Below are 20,535 nucleotides of genomic sequence, written 5' to 3' on the forward strand. Positions count from 1 at the left end.
ATATACGTCCTGAGGGCTGACTTACCCAAAAGAATTGAAAATTGAAAATGTTGTCACTACTCGAATGTTCTATCTGGTCGTTGTTGTCTTGCGTTGAAAGGAAAAAGAAGCTCATTTCCTTCAATAGCGGTACACACAAATTGACAGGGGATGTTGTGAAGAATTGCTGTTTTGTATGCAACGTTTCATGATATTCATGATATCTAATGGTTCAAATCTTGTAAGGAAAGGGAAACTTAAATTGAGAAATTAGGGAGCAGCACTGGTGTAAGATAAAGATATGGCTGACATTAAGACTCAATTTAAGGAAGTTCAGAAAACATTTCGATACATGAAGTATTGTATTCTAGCAAAAACAAAAGATAAAGATATGAAAAAGCTTGTATGAAACAATAAGAGACAAAGCAAGAACGAAAAATAGAAGAAAAAAAAAAGAAAAAAAAAGAAACATCCTTCGATCCCCAATCGAGGATTTTTTGGGATGGTCTTTTTCTTGTATTTTTCTTTCTTGCTTTGTCTGGCAATGTTTCATACACACTTTTTCAGATCTTTAAGGGAAACTTATTTTTTTGGGATAGGCTATGTTTTATGTGCTACGTATATTTATGACCTACCGTTTCAATTTGGTATTATGTCGGAGTGAACAAGATGAAGAAAACTGAGTTTAAAATCAAAACGATCAGAGTTGGCAAATGCAAGTTTTGAAGTTAAAGAATCAATCATTTCTCAACTCACCGACGGAATTCATTTTTATCAAATTTCATGAGTTAAACAAAACAAAAAAAATAAACAGAACAAAATAAATAAGCCACCCCCCCCCCCAAAAAAAAAAAAGAAAAAAAACCCAACAAACCAATCAGTTTTAAACATCGGGTTCATAATGACTTGACACCGTTTTGAGACGATTTGTCACATTTTTTATTCGCAGCAAAGTGTTGAAGTGCGATATCGTATTAAAGAATAGCAGTGTTCTCTTTATTCTTCGAACTATTTGGAGCCCATATTACCACCATGAAGATAATGGCATATTTTTGGGTCATGCGCCATCTCTCGTCTGTTGACGCGATTGATTGATACTTTAATGTCAGGACATTTTTTAAAAACACGGTATCTATCAACTAACAATAGTAGTTAAAAGTAAAAACACCAAACAAGTGAAAAGAAGTGATACATAAAACAAAACAGCAAACCACAAAATCAACTATAGATAGATTAATTTCTGAAATGCTGCCGCAGTTTATTAAAATTAGGTGATCCTGAGTGGAAAATTATAAATAAATAATGTTCCTTTAGTGAAATCCACATCTTAGTCTAAAATCTCTCAGCGCCAACAGGTGCATACAACCTGAGGATTCTTCTTCTTCATATTTAATCTTGTCTTTGACCACTAGTCCTGGTATTCTGCCAAAGAGTGCCACCCGGCGCCTGTCCTTTCATTCTCGATCTTTCTGTGCCATGGCTATATTTATTGTATCATTGATCAACACTGGTGTGCATCAAACCCGTGACCACGATCTAATTTAAGTTGGTCCACGAATGCAGTGTTGCGGGATGGGACTACATCGGTTGTTCAAGAGGAACCAGTCGAGATTGTTTATCGCCGTTGTCATAGTTTCCATCCTCTACTTCCGTAGCCTGGGCAACTCGTCCACTACCACGGCCCCTGCTGTCGCCACCACGACCGTGACTACGGAGCCTCCCGAGGAAACGCCGGACTTACCAAAGAAGGGGGCGGCGGAGGAGGAACATCATAGCAGTCTGACCATCTTTTTTATCCTCCTTGTAGTTGGTGAGTTGTTTTTATCATCATCATCATCATCATCATCATCATCATCATCATCATCATCATCATCATCATCATCATCATCATCATCATCATCATCACCATCATCATCATCTTCACCATCATCATCATTATCATCATTGCCATCGTCGTCGTCATCACCACCACCACCATCATCATCATCATCATCATCATGGCGTCTACGGTCAATTGTCTCGTCCTAGAGCAGAGCCAAGCAGTGTTTAGCGTGGTTTGTCAATGAAAGCTAAAATTTTGCTCAGGCGGTGGTGTGTCTGTGCTGTGGAGAAATGAACATTACACCTTTACTCCACTCGACTGCGATGCGAATAAATACCTGTCTGTGGGCAGTGAGGGATGTTGTAAGAATGCTGGTACAAAACCGGCACACAATAGTTGACTTGTAATGATGACCTTTTACATTTTAAAATATATATTCATGCCTCCCCTTCGCTCTCCCTCTTATTTCCAGCCATCTCCATTTTAGTTGTCCATTTGTTGATTCAGACGAAATTCCACTATCTACCAGATAGCATCGCCATCGTCCTTATAGGTAAGCATTGTACTTCTCTGTTTTCATTTCAATCTTGGAATGGAGCAGAATTTTAGATTTGAGGTCTAGAGACCAAAACCGCTTCCTAGTGTGTTTTCCTATGGTGTGTTTTTGCAGTATTGGATTCACACAATGACTTAGATTAGGCCAGAGAGTCCCAACCAGCGGTCGGACACATCCACAGATATCTATGGACACATCTGCGGTCCACCCAGTAGTAATTGTTGGTTTAATTTGAAAGAAAGTACTTTTGCAATAAGCTAGCAACGACCAATTGTAACTGTCTATTTAATGGCCCCTATGCCGATAGAAAATGGGATAATGTCTGGCTCCTTAGGTCTTATGGCTCTGAATGGCTACTTTTTTCCACTGAGATTTGAACTTGCAATTTTTAGATCAGTAGGCAGGTGGGAATCAATATTAAATTACCGGTTTTTTAAAGGGACATTGTACCGAGTACAATGGCTTGTGCTCACGACAGTTTTACGGTCTTATGTGGTGGTAATATTCTAGAGTTAATGCTAAGCTACCAAAAGCTTTGTTCTGTGCAATAAAAAAAAAAGTAATATACATAAATGAATTTGATAGCTTAAAAAAAAAAAGAACCAAAAAAAAAAAAAAAAAAATGCCAAACACGGAACGCTTCGGGCTCAAAACCCATCTTCAGCCAATAAAAAAATCCTCAGTTAAACCGCTGGAATCCAGATTGATTTAACGTGATGTATTAAAGTTTTAATTGTTTATTTTTTTTCTTGTTTCTTATTTGCTGAAAGGAGGGTTTTGATTGAGCCAGGAACATTCTGTGTTTAATTTTTTTTTTTTATTTTGAAATTATTATTATTACTTTTTTTTTTGAAGCTGTTGTATTCGTTTTTGTACTTTACTTGTTTACATTCTATCCTTTTCAGGTGCTCTGATTGGTTTGGTACTCAAGATATTTAAATTTGGAAACTGGAAGGTAAGTCTTTATTTGGTTAGTTTAAAAAAATACATTTGCCCTCTTTTCCGATTAAATTGTTTACTTTTCTTTGTATAAACGGCCTTATTATTATTATTATTATTATTATTATTATTATTATTATTATTATTATTATTATTATTATTATTATTATTATTATTATTATTATTATTATTATTTTTATTATTATTTTTTTATTTTTATTATTATCGATATTATTATTATTATTATTGATATATATTATTATTATTATTATTATTATTATTATTATTATTATTATATTATTATTATTATTATTATTATTATTATTATATATTATTATTATTATTATCGATATTATTATTATTATTATTATTATTATTATTATTATTATTATTATTATATTATTATTATTATTATTATTATTATTATTATTATTATTATTATTATCGATATTATTATTATTATTATTATTATTATTATTATTATTATTATTATTATTATTATTATTATTATTATTATTATCGATATTATTATTATTATTATTATTATTATTATTATTATTATTATTATTATTATTATTATTATTATTATTATTATTAACTAGCTTAACCAACGATTTATTCGGTGACCTTTAGATCCAATCCAGCAGTGTAGAAAATATAATTGGCTATATCTGAAATTTAAATAAGTTATATTTCTAGACTTTTAGAATGTCGATATCTATATAAATCGAGTTTGAAGTTAAATGATATTAATAAAGAAACAAATTTAAAAAAAATTACAAATACAAAATAATAAACTCACATAATGACGGCAAATTCTGGTAGACTCCCATTCCTGAGATTTAGAAAACAACAACAACAGCAACAAATAAAAGAAAATACATAAAAAAACAATAACAAAAAGAAAAACAAAACTAAAACAAACAAAAAAACCCAAACAATCCCCCCCCCAAAAAAAAAAAAAAACCAACAAAAAAAACAAAAACAAAACAAAACAAACAAACAAAAAAACAAAACAAAACAAAAACAATCAAAAACAACCAAACAGACAAAATATATCCCAACAAAACATAACAAAAAATACAGAAACAACAACAAAAGCAACACCTTATCTGTCGTCTTATTTATGTAGCTCAAATTTCCTCTTTTGTGCATAATGACAATGGATAGTTATCAAAAGATGGAATGACAGAGGTTCCATGATTTTATATTTGTATAGCTTTTATTGTATTGATATTGAAAAGAAAGAAAAAAAAAACAATGAACATGACAAAAACAAAATAAACGAGAATGAAACAATGTACAAATTGCTCGTGCCATCGACATCGATATTCCAAAGGTAAAGAGTTTTTAATTAGTCCAGTTGTGTCTGTTGTTACACTTGCTTGTTGTATATAATTGCCATGGTTTCATCAATAAATAATGAAGGATTCCCATTCATTCTTTCATTTAAAAAAAGTTTAGTTGCAGTCTTATTGTCAGAATTTTTATTTTTATTTATACAAAAGGAATATTATGAAATAGTTGTTTCTTTACTTCCCTTTGTTAAGGCTTACACGCTCTTATTTAAATGTAAATAAGAGCGTGTAAGCCTTAACAAAGGGAAGTAAAGAAACAACTATTTCATAATATTCCTTTTGTATAAATAAAAATAAAAATTCTGACAATAAGACTGCAACTAAACTTTTTTTAAATGAAAGAATGAATGGGAATCCTTCATTATTTATTGATGAAACCATGGCAATTATATACAACAAGCAAGTGGCATTTGACTACTCCAATAGCATAGGCCATTAATGACGCTTCTCCATCAGGTGCTATTCTAGGCTGCCCTCTTCACTTCCTTCCACGATGTCCCCTTCTTCATTCAAGTCTTTGCGCTTCCAGCTATTACCTGGCCTTCCCCTCTTTTGTTCTCTGATGGTTCCTTCGGAGTGCCGCTTCTTATAATATGGTCACTCAGTCAATATATAAACACTCTTAGGGTTGTATTTGATTTATGAACTTGATGGGTATTAAATGGCTATGTGGTCTTTTGGTATGACACTTGCTTTTGGATTGGAAGATCCTGGGTTCGAGTCCCGCTCTGGGCAGCGCATAGTTGAGTCCTAGGAAAAAGGCTCTTTACTCACATTCTCTCACTGTTCTAAGGTGTAAAATGAGTACCCGAATGTTAACAGCATTGTCTCTGTCGGAAAAAAAAATGTGATATTGCCTAGCAGGCGTCATGTCTTGCCCTACATATTAAGTGTTGCTGTTGGCTAGGGATAACACTGTAAAGCGATTTGAGCATTTTTAGTGGATATTGCTCATGTTTGAAAAACACCTAGACCTTTATGTGTACATAGTGCATTGTTACTGTTGACTTGGGAGTCCTTACAAAGGCTTTGAAAACATCATTTATTGGATATTGTGCTATATTCACCCATTTTACATTGTTTCCCCTCCAGAATGAAGAAGCCTTTCCCCCAACTGTGTTCTTCATCGTCCTTCTTCCCCCAATCATCTTTGAAGGAGGATACAACTTGCATAAGGTATTATTGACATACTATTCATTCTATTCTTTTAAGCCTCTTGGTTAAGTGAATGGGTAAATTCAGTGAAATAACGGGAAAGTCAAACAAAACAATATTTGTAGCCAATGTGTGGCTAATCTGTGAGGTTATGCAGAATTATATAATATGTGTATGGTAATGGTAGTGGTTTCCGAGGTCCATGGACCTCACAAATTATCACAAGTATTTTTCAAACAAGTGATTCTTCAACAGTCTTTTAAAACTGAAGACTGATATCCAACCTCGTGTTCCAGGTTGTTTCGGATTAAATTCTTTTAATTTGATACCATTCATGAAAACACTTTTTATAAACTTGACATATTCACCCACTCAAAACATTTTGACTTTTTTTTTTTGGTCTTTACTGTATTATACGAGTGATGAGCATTGTATCGGCAATGTTTAAATGACGTCTTGGTTAATGCTGTGAACTTTTACGAGAGCTTTTTTTTTTTCTTCCATTACTGTATTATACGAGCGATGAGCATTGTATCGGCAATGCTTATGTGACATCATGGTTCATGAAGTGAACTTTTATGAGAGATTTTTTTTTTTTTTTTTTGGCCTTTACTGTATTATACGAGTGATGAGCAGTGTATCTGCAATTTTTACGTGACATCTTGGTTAATGAAGTGAACTTTTATGAGAGCTTTTTTTTTTGGCCTTTACTGTATTATACGAGTGATGAGCACTGTATCGGCAATGTTAACGTGACATCTTGGTTAATGAAGTGAACTTTTATGAGAGCTTTTTTTTTCTTTTCTGATCAATAATCTGTTTCAGTGGGAAAATCATAAACTGCATGTGTTATAATTATTGATAATTGATTGATTAGCGTTTATCATGCAAGTTTGGTTATAAATATTATCTTTATGCTTCACTGAGATGAATACAAACAGGTATGACAGGGTAATAAAAATCACATTATTATTATTATTTTTTTTTGATGAACCTACTCATCTCAAGATCAACCTTTATTCTTCAGTTAGGTAAAACAGGGTCAGGGTGCGAAATCCGCATCAGCTGTGCGCAATTCTTGTCATTATTATTATTATTATTATTATTATTATTATTATTATTATTATTATTATTATTATTATTATTATTATTATTATTATCGTCGTCGTTGTCATCATCATCATCATCATTATTATTATTATTATTATTATTATTATTATTATTATTATTATTATTATTATTATTATTATTATTATTATTATCGTCGTCGTTGTCATCATCATCATATTATTATTATTATTATTATTATTATTATTGTTATTATTATTATTATTATTATTATTATTATTATTATTATTATATTATTATTATTATTGTTATTATTATTATTATTATTATTATTATTATTATTATTTATTATTATTATTATTATTATTATTATTATTTATTATTATTATTATTATCGTCGTCGTTGTCATCATCATTATTATTTTTATTATTATTATTATTATTATTATTATTATTATTATTATTATTATTATTATTATCGTCGTCGTTGTCATCATCATCATCATTATTATTATTATTATTATTATTATTATTATTATATCGTCGTCGTTGTCATCATCATTATTATTATTATTATTATTATTATTATTATTATTATTATTATTATTACTATTATTATTATTATTATTATTATTATTATTATTATTATTATTATTATTATTATTATTATTATTATTATTATTATTATTATTATTATTATTATTATCAAATTATTGGATCGGCAAATAAGTTTTGTTGTTTTAAATAATTTCCTCCTTTTACAGGGTAACTTTTTCCACAACATTGGTTCCATCCTGGTGTTTGCCGTGTTTGGTACAATTATCTCAGCCGTGGTGGTGGGAGGGGGAACCTATCTGTTGGGGCAGGTTAGTGTCTTTTACAATATAAAGTCTCTCCTATCATGGACTGTGGAGATCACTCTCACTAAGCCTTCTTCCACCTTATATCTTCACCCACCCATTCCATGCTACTTTCTATCCTCACCCTTAATGCTGGCTGGATTCGAAAGGAAAGCATGTATATTTGTTGTTTTTTAAAAAAATATTTTTTCCCCATTTAACGATACTCTTGTTTATATGTTTAAATGTAGAATTTTAGTTTATTGATATACTTATAATTTTAGATATGCTTCTCTTGGTGAGGATCCCATGTCTGTTTCTAGGTGGGGCTTTGATGCAGTTTTAGGCAAAACACAACAGGAGAGACTGTCCTTAAGATTTGCATATTTTAATGTTAGAAATAGTCTTGTCTTATTGTCTTATTATTTTCCACATGCTTGTACACAAAGCTTAACTCCGTATCTATAATATATAAGGACAATCTATACTGAAATGACTTCAAACTATCATTAACTGCCTTAAAACTAAAACAAACAATCAAACAATTGAATACTGCTAATGGAATGAATGAATTTTTTTTCTGGGCAGTGGATGATTTTTAATTTCCTAAATGATTTCTTTGCACTATCAAATAAGATTCTAACCTTAAGTGTAGGTTAACATTTGTTGTTGCTTACTTTTACAATTATATCACCAAAAAGTACAAATATTCATATTGATATTGGAATTCTTTCTTTCTTTGATCCACAAAACAGGCTGATTTGGTGTATAAGTTTGACATAGCTGAGAGTTTTGCCTTTGGTTCCCTCATTTCGGCTGTGGACCCTGTGGCAACGTTGGCCATTTTCCAAGCTCTTGATGTGGATCCCATCCTATACATGTTGGTGTTTGGAGAGTCCATGCTCAATGATGCCGTCTCCATTGTACTCACGTCGTAAGTATGCAAGAAAAAAATGTAGGCCCGTGTATCCTTGCATAGAACTTAATTGGCAAATAGAGAATTTTAAAAAATTGATTGGGCAAGGGAGGGGTGGGATGGGGGGGGGGGGGGGGGGGAGAGTGGGAGGGAGTTGTTGAGAAATTTTTCATATAGATTTGGGTTATTTTATCGGAGAGAAGCGGTCAGTAATTGACAGTTGGCTGAAATGAAGTGTTAGGAACACAGGAGAAATTTGCACTAGTTCACAGAGCTGTGGTTGACCAAACAAGGTTCAATGGGATAAATAGTTTTAAGAGAAAAACCTTATTGTGCAGTATATTTTCAGTAAATTTTATAATCCATCTGCAAAAAGAGAGATGAACACTCACGAGGTCTAGGAAAACTACCTATTCCCATTTCATGATCCGTTCCTTTTTGTTCTATTAAAAGTAATATAACAAATCAAAATATTACGCCTTCTGCCACGGCCCCATTAGATACCATCGCCTTGTCATTCCATGAATGAATATAGATTATCCATCAAACAGGATGTCTGATGTCAACAGGAATCTCCCATGTTGTCCAAAGTGAGCAAATTGGGAGTTAATAATCTTGCCCAAGGAAAAAAAATAAAAGTGGCTGAAGCAGGGCTCGACTCAGGACCTCCCTGGTCACTGTGCAATGCCTTAACCATTTAGCCATTCCCTCCCCGAAGGTAATATGGTCAAGATGAAATAGCTGAAATTGATACATCAAGATGAAGAGTATATCTGGCCCCCTGGAAATATGCAAAAAAAAATATCCCAAATTATGCGGGGGGAAAAGGCAAATTATGCAAAACAAGAAAAAAGTAATAAATCGCTGTCTAAATTTTTCCATTGCTTTATTTACATTTAACCAATTCAAAATTAAAGAACTACAACGCAAATTCAAAACCTAATTTTTTGTTGTAGCACAGAAAAGCTAGATGTCGCAGAGACGTTGTGCTAAGACTTCTGCGCCTGTCTGACAATATCAGATTGTAAACAGAAAAGCTGCGCTCAGCATCAGCGCTGTTGATCGTGATGTATATGTACCACTTGGCACAAGCAACCAAAGCGGGCACTTCATCAGAAATGGACTGCCAAAAATATGGCACGTCAACCCTCGGGTACAGTTTTCAGCTTTGTGAGGCTCTCAAGTTGATCCCAAGGTGGAGACAGGAGCAGCTTAGCAGGGTTGAAAAATGGGACCTCTCTTAAAAAGTCAATCCCTGGCTGTCCCTCTATCGTCAGGTACCGATCTAGCTTCTCGCTTGTCAGTGCGCAGGCTGTGTTGGTTTTCGTTAGATCTCAAGAAGACAAATCAAATCGTACACTTGGAATTGGAATAGCCTCCCTTTAAAGTTAAAGGGGAGTCACTGTCGCGTATTTGGGAACATCGTTGGACTTTTTCGGTTTCATTTTTTTTTCATACAATGGTCATAAATTCACGCTAAAAACCATATTTTGCATAATTATGGGGTAAAAGGTGAATTATGTGGCCGCATTGCGGTAAGTGGCAAATTATGCGTCCGCAGTGCGGCCGCATCGGTTGCATTTTCCTGGGGGGGGGGGGGGGGGGGGGGCAGGTATATTGTGCAATATTATGAGGTGCCCTTTTGTTCAAAGGTTTTAGAAGCGCATTATGTGGGGAAAAAAACAATCAACAAACAAAAAAAAAAAAAAACAATAAAAAAAACTCCAAAGAAACATTAGTGAAAAGGTTAATGATTTTTGCATTATTCCTCAGCACCATATTGGAGTTTGCATCTCCGGCAGCCGTTATTACAAGTGGCACCACAGCGTTTTTCCAAGCAGTTGGAAGGTTTTGCTTCATGTTTTTTGCATCATCGGCAATTGGTGTGGCATTTGGCTTACTCAGTGCTGTGGTAAGTGTCGACTCTGTGGGTAGCTATGGTTCTAAACGCTTGTTGTTGGACTGTAATTTGTTAAGTCAATCAAAATGAAATTCAGAATTTCTATTGGAATGGGATGGCTTTGTCTCCAGATAGGCTTGTTTCCATGTTTTTTTATTTTTATTCAGACTGTTTAATAAGTACCTGGCATTTCTTTGACTGTATTTTCAACATGTCAAATTTCCGTTTGAAATTAAATTGATATAGATATTTTGAGGTGCAGTACAATGGGAAAGGTGCAATATAGATAACTTTCCATATCATCATCATCATTATTATTATTATTATTATTATTATTATTATTATTATTATTTTATTATTATTATTATTATTATTATTATTATTATTATTATTATTATTATTATTATTATTATTAATGTTATTATTATCACAATAAGATATGCCCATTATGTAGGATGGGGAGTACTATTGCTCACGTACACTCTTTATAAAGTCAAGTACCTTATCCATTCAAATCGTGTTTTGTTTAAAACTATTTGTAACTATTTCAAAACTTGTTTAGATTTGTTATTTCTTGTAACATATTCTTTGTGCTTTGTGTTGACATAATCTTAGTGCCATTAGTATATATAGATTACTGTAATTGACCACTTCTTTATTAATTGTCCATTTTAAATTTCAGATGACTAAATTTATAGATCTCCACAAGACACCTTCCTTAGAAGTGGGAATGGTGTTTTGCTTCTCTTATCTCCCCTACGCACTTGCTGAGGGCATTCATTTATCTGGTGAGTCATACCTTTTGTGCTGTAATATTATTATGTATGTCATTTTTAAAAAATAAATAATTTTCAACGTTTTTTATAGACAAACTTTGGCTCATGTCAAATGATAAAGCATAATTTTAAAGTTTTTAGTATAAAAGTAATTTTAAAAATATTAAAGACATAAACAATAAGATGTAGATAATACTACTTATCATTATTATTGTCTCATCATCATCATTAGCATCACCCATCACCCACTGTCATCGTTACAATCATCATAAATCACTCTTAAATAAACCATTTCTGCCCACCTTTCTTTCTTGAACCACTTTTTCTAGAGGTTTCAAAGGAAGAAATAAAAAATCCACAGTTTTAATTGGACGGTTTTATGGTGGTGTATCCCATAGTATTTCAAAACTCATGTGTTAACTTCCTTTCACTTAAAAAAAAAAGTTCAAGCCAAGTTTTATTCAGCACACAATGTCAGTGTTTCATACTAAACAATATAATCTTAAAAATTAATGAGAGATCTTACTTATATGATTGAAAATGACAAGAATCTGAAAAAGTGTGTATGAAACAGTGCTAGAAAAAAGCAGAGAGAAAAATACAAGAAAAACAAACAATCTCTGCGTTGTCTGACATTGTTTCATTCACACTTTTTCAGATCTGTATCTTACACCAGGACCTGCTCCAATTTGTCACATTGATATTTTCTAAATTTAAAAAATGACATCCAAGTAACTTTGTCAAAACATTTTTATAATGTGGGATAGCCCACTTATCTTTTAACTGACTTATTGTGGTTTGAAGTCAACAACATAATATATCTGGAATTTATGTACTCGTAAATTCTATGGTTTTATCTATTTGTTTTTTAAATTATCTATTTCTCTATCCACAGGCATTATGGCCATTCTGTTTTGTGGTATCGTCATGTCTCACTACACCCATCTCAATCTGTCCCCTGTCTCACAAATCACCGTCCAACAAACCTTTAGAACAATTGCCTTCATTGCAGGTAAAAGAATGAAATTTTAAAAAGATAAATATGCACATTTTAAAGCATGTTTTAATGCTTTACTTTCCTCAAAGCAATTTACAATTCCTCAGTTATTACCCAAGCAGACAATAGTGAACCAAATCTCCATTTCAAACTGTATAAGTAATTTGTTAGTCATTCTTTTTTTAAACTAAGACTTGTATAATATCCATCATTGCACATGGCCGTCTACTCACAACTTGTTCTCTGCCTTACAAATCAATCGATTAGAACCATTGACTACATACAACAGGAGGTATGGCTATGTCTTAAGGATTGTTTAAAAAGTAGGCAATTCCCTTGTACCGGTTCAGCAGGATGATTATAATGATTTCAATCAGAAAATAGACCAGACATTTAAAAAAAAAAGAGAGTTCTATCTAAAATTGAGGGGCTAAGATTATACTTATGCTCATACTTGAAGATGGTGTGATAACTGAGTGGATGAGGCATTGTATTTCCACCCAGAGGACCTGGGCATCAGCTCTGCTGTCAGCATGCTGCTGATGTCTGGGTCATCTCAGGATTTTCTCAATATAGAAAAATAGTCCTTCAGAGCCATTAAATTATGCCCAAGGAGCTGGAGTTTATCCCGGTTTCTATAGCATGAAACAGATGAAAGCAGTTGTTTGCTTCCATTAGGATAGGACACTAGTCTACTGCAGCAAAGTACTTTAAACCAATTCTAACAGACCCAGCAACCCAATTACTGCCTGTGGATTAGGGAGCTAGAAAAAAAAATACATTGTCTTCACCCTGGATCGAACTCAATTACTTTGTGTGTGGAGTAAGGGCTCTATCAACTGAACAATCGGGACCCCCATCTTGAGATAGACCCTGATAGCGATTAATTAATTAATTAATTAATTGATTGATTTATTTATTGATATATTCATTTTTCTAAATATTACTGTTATGTGCTGTCATTATTTTTTTTTTCCTGGTTAATTTTCTTTTAAGATCATATCTACATGAGAAGTTTTATGTTTCATTATGATTTAATAAAAAATGTTTACATTTTAAAATGTAGACAATCATACTATTTGATTTTGTTTCCTTTTCAGAATTAAGATGGGTGGAGGGAGGAGGAGTAATAGTTTTACTATGGTTTAATAAAAAAATATTTTGAACTGAGTGTAGATATACTCGACTGTTGACCTCCTGGATCTATTGTCTCAAGGCAATCCTAATATTCATAAATAGTCAGATTTTCATTGATTCTATCTTATTTCCCTTTCATTACAGAGACCTGCGTGTTTGCCTACCTTGGCCTGGCCATTTTTAGTTTCAAAGTCAACGTGAAACCAGCTTTTACTATTTGGAGCTTGGTAAATTACTTATTTTATTTTTTATAAGATAAGATTGGACTTACAACTTTGATGCTAGATTAATGTGGCTCAGGCTACAGCATTAGATAAAGCATATTTATATAGAAAATACATGACAACATTTTACCGTTTCAATCAGGTGATTTCAACCTTTGGCCTTCTTGATATCTAGACATGACACACAAATATGTCCTTGAGAGATAGTATGTTTTTTTCTTATTTTAAAAATATTAAGTACAAATGCTGATGCTAGAAGCTCAGAAAAGTAAAAAAAACCCAAAACATGAGAAAGTGAGAAAGAAACTTCAATTAAATTCACAAAGACAGAAGCATAGACTTCTCGGGTTTCTCCTTTGTTAACAAATGGGGAAACCCGAACCTTTTACAAAATTGAAGCTTCTCTTTTACTTTTTCATTGTTTTCAAATATAAAAGGAAATATTAGGGAGAAAAATGATATCTGAAACTGAAAAGTGGTGTATGGTCGAGTGAGAGATAATTTCCAAAATAAGGAAGAAAACTAATTTGATCGCTGTCACAATGAGGCTGATTAATGGCAATTTCATTTTTCTCTATTCAATTCAATTCAATTCAAATTGCTATTTATTGTCGGAAATATTCTGCATATTACTCAGAGTAAATAGGAGTAATAGCAAATATGAAATAATGATAAATGGAAATTATTAGATCTTCATGATTTTTCTCCGAAATTTAAATTATACATAGATCTAGGTAAATATAACAATACATCAACACAAGTAAACAAGCTGTCCATAACATTTGCTCATGCCTCTCACACACTCTCAGATTTTTTACTCCCTTTAGAAATTAAAATCAGTTTTCTTAGTTTAAGATATGGAAATTAAAATTTAAAGAACCATTAAAAAAAAGCTATGGGTTTAGGAAAACTGCAACCAAAACATTTTTTTTACCATATCGCAAAGGTATAAGGTTTTGAAATTGACTAAAAGAGGATGTTTCTCTCATGTGTTCTGACAAACTTCCACAAACACTGCTGCGCTATGTTAAAAATATAGTGAATAGTGACGCTCTGTTTCTTTCTTATTTAACAATTATTGTTTTTCTTTTATTGATAAGTTTAAATCCTTCTTGTTGCGATGTTATAAAATTAGATTTTTTTTTGCGTGTTCTCAGGAAGGAGTGAAGCTCAAATCAAGAAATTTTTGTTTGCACTAATTAAAGTTCTTGTCAAATCAAACACATAACATTATATATGTTTCTTTTTTTTTTTTTTTTGTCAATTTCAGATCCTCATCCTGCTCGGACGTGCCTGTAATATTTTCCCATTGTCTTTCATCATGAATTTTTTCAGAGAGCATAAAATCACGCGCAAGAATCAGATCATTATGTGGTTCAGTGGTGTGTATAGATTCTTTGATTCATTTTTCTTTTTGTCATTAATATGAATAAATAAGCTACACTTTTTTTTCTAACTTGCTTGTTTCTTCTATTCTTCCTGCTCTTCACTCATTTTATTTCTTACTCTCCTTCTTTTCCTTGTAGACATCCTTCATCTCCTCCTTCTCCTCTTCCTCATCATCCTTCTGCTCCTTCTTTGTTTCTTTGATTTTTATTGTTTTTACTTTACTATGTAATGTTGTAGCAAGTGTAACTAAATGACAAATTGTCATATTTATTAAAATAATTTATGAACAATAAAAATCTATTATTATAATTGTTTTTGTTGTTGTTGTTATTATTCTTATCGGAAGAATTATATGCAATTTGTGATAAGATCAGTTTTCTTATTCACCTTTTGTTTTCTCTCTCTCTCTCTTTTTTTTTAACAGTTCAAAGTGATATCAGGGAAGTTTATGACATGCATGTAAATAGATGAATGAATAGGCTAATTGTAATTTTTTTTCTCACTGCCAATATTTTCAGGATTGAGAGGAGCCATTGCTTTTGCCCTCAGTCTCCACTTGGAATTTGATTCAGAGAAGCATTACATCATGGTTACCTCCACCCTTATCATTGTTCTGTGTACTCTCGTCTTTCTTGGTGGCGCTACCATGCCCTTGTTAAAGGTGGGTAGGCACAGAATTCACTTAACATGTCAATTAACCGGACAGTTGCTAGACCCCCCTTCCCCCAAATAAAAAGTGAAAAATAATAAAACCCTGAATAAATACTCAAATGAAAAAAAAGCCCAACAAAATACTCCCAGAAAATAAAACTGCTGTGATTGAGATTCAAAACCAGGATCTATTGTTGTTAAAACTGTTGTATATATGGGTGTCTCTGAATTTCTCCACCTGATTTCAAGTCAATAATTGTTTTTTATTCATTATATTATTTTTTTCATCCCTAGAGCCTTCTATTGGATTTTATTGTGTGTCATTTGAAATGGAGGATTGTTTCCAATGAAAATTGTATAATTTTTGTTGTTTTGGTTTATAAGCACAAAAAACATTAAAAGGAACCGGTTTCATGTGTGCCCTACACAGCTAAAGACGAATGTGCACCATTATTTGGTCTCTTCTGTCCAGAGTGAATTCGACTTAAATAGAGGTGCATTTGACATTTGTATTCTTTTCTTGTATGTTCTTTTGTAAGTGAATAATAAGTGAACTTAAAATTACTTTTTCAGAATATTGAAAAAATCAGTTGAGTTTATTTTGGATTTGTCACTGTTTTTTTTTTTTTTTTTTCACAGTTTGTAAAGACAGAGAAACGCTACAAGAAGAAAAAGAAGGAAGACGTATCCATGAGTAAAACTAAAGAGATGGTAAGTTTACCGTAATGTTTTAAAAAAAACTATTAAGATAAAAAGTCTGATCAACCTCGTTAATATCAGATGATGTCTGTGTTTAAAGTATATGATATGTTGTCATTAATGTATCCGGCTTTTCCATGGTAATGGATGTTACCAGTATAATTCTCAGCCGTCATCATCATCATCATCATCATCATCATCATCATCATCATCATCATCATCATCATCATCATCATCATCATCATCATCTTCATCATCATCATCATCACCATTATATTATAAATAGGGCGGAAAAAAGCCTTGCACAATTGGTTAATAAAGATTTTACTCTTTACTCTGGAATTTTTTGTCTATTAAAACAAAATATTTTCCTTATCTGTAGTTGTTTGGAGGGAGAGAGAGAGAGAGGTCTTTTGTAAGTATAGAACCCAATCTACTTTCATTATTTCTTTATTTTGATGACTTCAGGGCGATGCCATAGATTCAGAGCACCTGTCAGAACTTACAGAAGACGATGAAAACTACGCCATGAAGCAGCATCTCAAAGGCTTCTTGAAACTGGATGCCAGATATTTAATTCCATTCTTTACCAAGAGATTTACTCAACAGGTAAGTTGGAGCTTGAGTCCCAATCTACAGCTCACTAAGCTAATGAAAAAAAAAAACTCCATCGATGTCATTAGTTTCAACAAACAGTAGAACTTTGTTAAATTTTTATTTTATGTCATTTTATCAAAGTCCTTTTTTTTCAGAATCAATATTTGGAAATAAAACGAAAAAGATTGGTGAAAGCAAACAATAGCCAAATGAAAGCTTTGGACTTAAACTGTTATTCACAATACACTGATGGTCCCAGATTTAAAAAAAAATAACTTGATCGTATTCATTAAAACATTTGAATTACTTGTTCTCAATCGAATATTTTAAAAAAAGTACTAAACATATCATCTGAAAATGAATACTAAGCTCCTAGGAGCTGTGGACTGTGAAAAGTTTAGGGCAAAAATGAACAGAACAACTTGAAGAAGTTAAAACTCACAAAATGTTCCAGGCCCAAAACACATGCATTCTACATAAGTTATTTGCTTTCCAATTGCTTTCTGTCTTTATCTTGAAATGAGATGACTTAGTTTTGTCCTGAACCTAGCCGGAGTCCTTGGTTGGGAGGAAAACAGTTGAATGTATAGTTATAGTTTTGGGAGATGATATTTTCTTTTCATTGTAAATCATCGCTCTGTTATGTACTATAAATTTTTTTACTTTAACTTTTGATTTGTAAACGATTGAGTGTATTCCTCTTAGTGGGATCTTGTGCTGGTGTCTGGGGGAGAATTTTAGGTGATCTCAAAGTAATTACACATAGTGTGCTCTTGGAGAACCATTCGCCTTTGTCTTACCTTTTCCTCAAGTCCTTTTAATTTTAATTGTACGTCTAGAATGTTTTTGCTATCTAATTCCCTTCCTTTTAATGGCGCTGATATGACCTAAATGTGTTGCAAACGCCGTAAAACCCTTAAAAACAATCAAAACAAATATATTTTATGTTGGCTGATGAAGGGTTTTGAGCACAAAATGTTCTTTGAAAAATGTTTATTTATTTAATTTTTGAAATCTGTTATATAATGTCGACATAATGTCAATATCTCCATTAAAAAAACACAATTCATTAATTTGTTTCTCAATTTTGATTCAAACAGGAGGTTCGTGATGGGAGGAGCTTAGTGGACTCCCTGACTACCAAATGGATGAAGGAGGTTCGTGCAGTTCCATCAGAATCAGAGGATGAAAGTGAGAACATTGAGATGGAGACAGCACTCATCTCCCACGCATTACCAAAGAATAATGGCAATGGGATTTCCTGAATTTGAAACATTGAAATGTCAGATCAAACAAATAAAAGAGAGATGACATTCGTAAATTTCAATAAAGGATAATAATATATAACGTTGAATGTTTCAGACTGAAACCTTTCTCTATCCAATGAGGGAAAAAAGGTTGTGATAAAGACAGTTTCATCCTTTCATTTTTTTGTTGATGAAGGATCTCAAAATTTCTTTTTTATATATTTTATCCTTTAAAGATAATGTTTTCCATTCCTCTTTTCTTTGTGTGTTCAATCTTTAAAAGACTTTCAGACTATGTTAGTCTGTTTGTTAAATGCAATACAAGAATACTATAAATGTGACGAACATATCTAAACAGAAATGGCGTTTCTTTAATTTTATCTGTAATATAAAACATCGAAGATTTTAAAATAAAATAAAATAATCTAGAGGATGTTGATTTTTGTTGGATTTTTATACACAAACTTTCCTTGATACCCAACACCTCTTGTTCAATTTTATACCAGGTGATTTGCTTTTACTCCAAATTTAAACAAAATAAGCATCAGTGTTTCTGACCCCATCCCTTCCCCTTTGAGTGAGAAAATCAGTATATATTGCTTACTCTACAGGAATGCACTGTGGTTATAAACACTCTGGTTATTTATTTGGTCTTTGTTTTACCACTAGAAAGATCCTAAATACAAATTTGATAATGAGATTTATAAGCACATTAAAAATTGTTATTTTTTTTTTCTGGGGCAGAAAGTGTCCAGTCTTTTCGTATCAACTTTGGTCAAGGAAAGTTTGTATTTAAGTCTAACTGTACATTACCCTTATCAATGACCAATGTGATATCATTGTAACTGATTTGTGTGTTACCGGGTGGTATTGAAAGTATCTTTATGATTTTGTAATATAGATTGAGGGTTGAATTTTGTATATTAGGCTATCCACTTATATAACATGTCATTATTGGAGATTTTATTTATCCATCAATTGTAAAAATTCTCATATTTTCCTCTGAATGACTTACAGTGCAACACATATTCCTTCTTCTTTATCCTGATCCCCCATGTTGGGCAGAGAGGTCACTTTTTGTGTCTTTTATCCCCCAATCTGTTTTCTCTTTCCATTTTGCTATCTGCCTTTTGTTCTGGATTGAGATTGCACTGTTTTATTTTCCTGATCCTGATGGGGATCCTTAGCTGGAAGGGAGGTAGTCAAATGTGTAGTTCCTTTTTTTATTTGAGAGATGATATATATATATATATTTTTTTTTTTTCGTAAATCATCTCATTGTTATGTACTAATATAGTTATAAATATATTGTGCTTTGTAAGAATGTAGATGTATCCTTCATAATACTCCTGGGTAATGTAAAAATAGGCACGTCAGTGGATTGCTTGTGGAATTTTCTGTTTCCCTATTTGAGCCACTTCCCTTTGTCTTGCTTTTTCCTTGGTGCTTTTACTTTCAGGTCTACAACTTTTCATATGTCATCTTCCTTTTTACTGGCACCAAAATGACCTAAAGTGTCCCTAATGCTGTAAACCCCCAAGAAGAAAAAACACTGCCCTTGGTCTGACAAATTATTGTAGAGAGGAATTCATTCGTGAAAGTGAGGAATATGTGAAACTTGTACAAAGAAACTATGGAAAATATTTAAAACTTGTACAAAGAAAATAGGGACATTTATAAATTTCCAATATTGATATTGATGCGAGGAATGCATGGAAATGAGGAAAAAGAGGACATGAAATGCGAAGAATACAATATGGTATTATACTTTTTTTATTTGTCAAGTTGAAATATAACCTAGTTTTTCAGTTGAATGTGCAACAGTTGGTTCTTTTCTAGAGCATGTACTTTAGCAGTCTGAGTTAATGTTTTAAATTCTTTTTTTTTTTTTTGTCTGTGATCAAGAACAAGGGCGATCCTTTTCTTTTCATTTACACTTTTTAAGTGACCCAGATATATTTAATAAATATTATGATATCAATATCCCTATTTGATAAACGTTCATTTTATTTCGATTAAAAAATCCCCTTATAGCTTTTTATGTTGTTTGTTTTTTGTTTTTATTTTCGTTTGTGTAAATTATTTTTTTTTAAAGCTGTCGAGGCTTGTAATATAAAGACAATGTTGTTAAGTCCCACATTAGGCAGATACCGGTGGAGCAAAAAACAAAACAAAAAATTGCTGTAGAGTATTATTTTATCAAACAATTTTATTTTTAGTTCTCTTAAATGTGCGATAAGAGATATATATTAATTAAGACAGTGAAAAACGTTAGAAAGCCATGAC

The 20,535-nt window shown here is 32.2% G+C and overlaps 1 protein-coding gene across 3 annotated transcripts in view; it reads left to right on the forward strand.

The window, feature by feature from the left end:
• The window catches only part of LOC144977045 (sodium/hydrogen exchanger 8-like), a 42,450-nt gene extending 22,160 nt beyond the window's left edge, over positions 1–20,290 (forward strand). For 2 of the 3 annotated variants that reach the window (XM_078921765.1, XM_078921766.1), the window contains 15 exons: positions 1,635–1,789; positions 2,274–2,354; positions 3,263–3,312; positions 5,747–5,830; positions 7,642–7,743; positions 8,472–8,650; positions 10,406–10,544; positions 11,215–11,320; positions 12,204–12,320; positions 13,587–13,669; positions 14,937–15,048; positions 15,574–15,716; positions 16,346–16,417; positions 16,874–17,014; positions 18,103–20,290. In XM_078921765.1, the coding sequence (XP_078777891.1) occupies positions 1,635–1,789; positions 2,274–2,354; positions 3,263–3,312; positions 5,747–5,830; positions 7,642–7,743; positions 8,472–8,650; positions 10,406–10,544; positions 11,215–11,320; positions 12,204–12,320; positions 13,587–13,669; positions 14,937–15,048; positions 15,574–15,716; positions 16,346–16,417; positions 16,874–17,014; positions 18,103–18,267 (1,729 nt within the window). In that variant the 3' untranslated portion in view covers positions 18,268–20,290. Of the gene's footprint in view, positions 1–928; positions 1,790–2,273; positions 2,355–3,262; positions 3,313–5,746; positions 5,831–7,641; positions 7,744–8,471; positions 8,651–10,405; positions 10,545–11,214; positions 11,321–12,203; positions 12,321–13,586; positions 13,670–14,936; positions 15,049–15,573; positions 15,717–16,345; positions 16,418–16,873; positions 17,015–18,102 lie in introns of all 3 variants that reach the window. The other variant, XM_078921768.1, reaches the window with a different exon arrangement.
• The last annotated feature ends 245 nt before the right edge of the window (positions 20,291–20,535 follow it).

This window comes from Berghia stephanieae, chromosome 7 (assembly GCF_034508935.2).
Source record: "Berghia stephanieae isolate SIO BIC M18660-M18661 chromosome 7, UCSD_Bste_1.3, whole genome shotgun sequence".
Classification (NCBI taxonomy): Eukaryota; Metazoa; Mollusca; class Gastropoda; order Nudibranchia; family Aeolidiidae; genus Berghia; species Berghia stephanieae.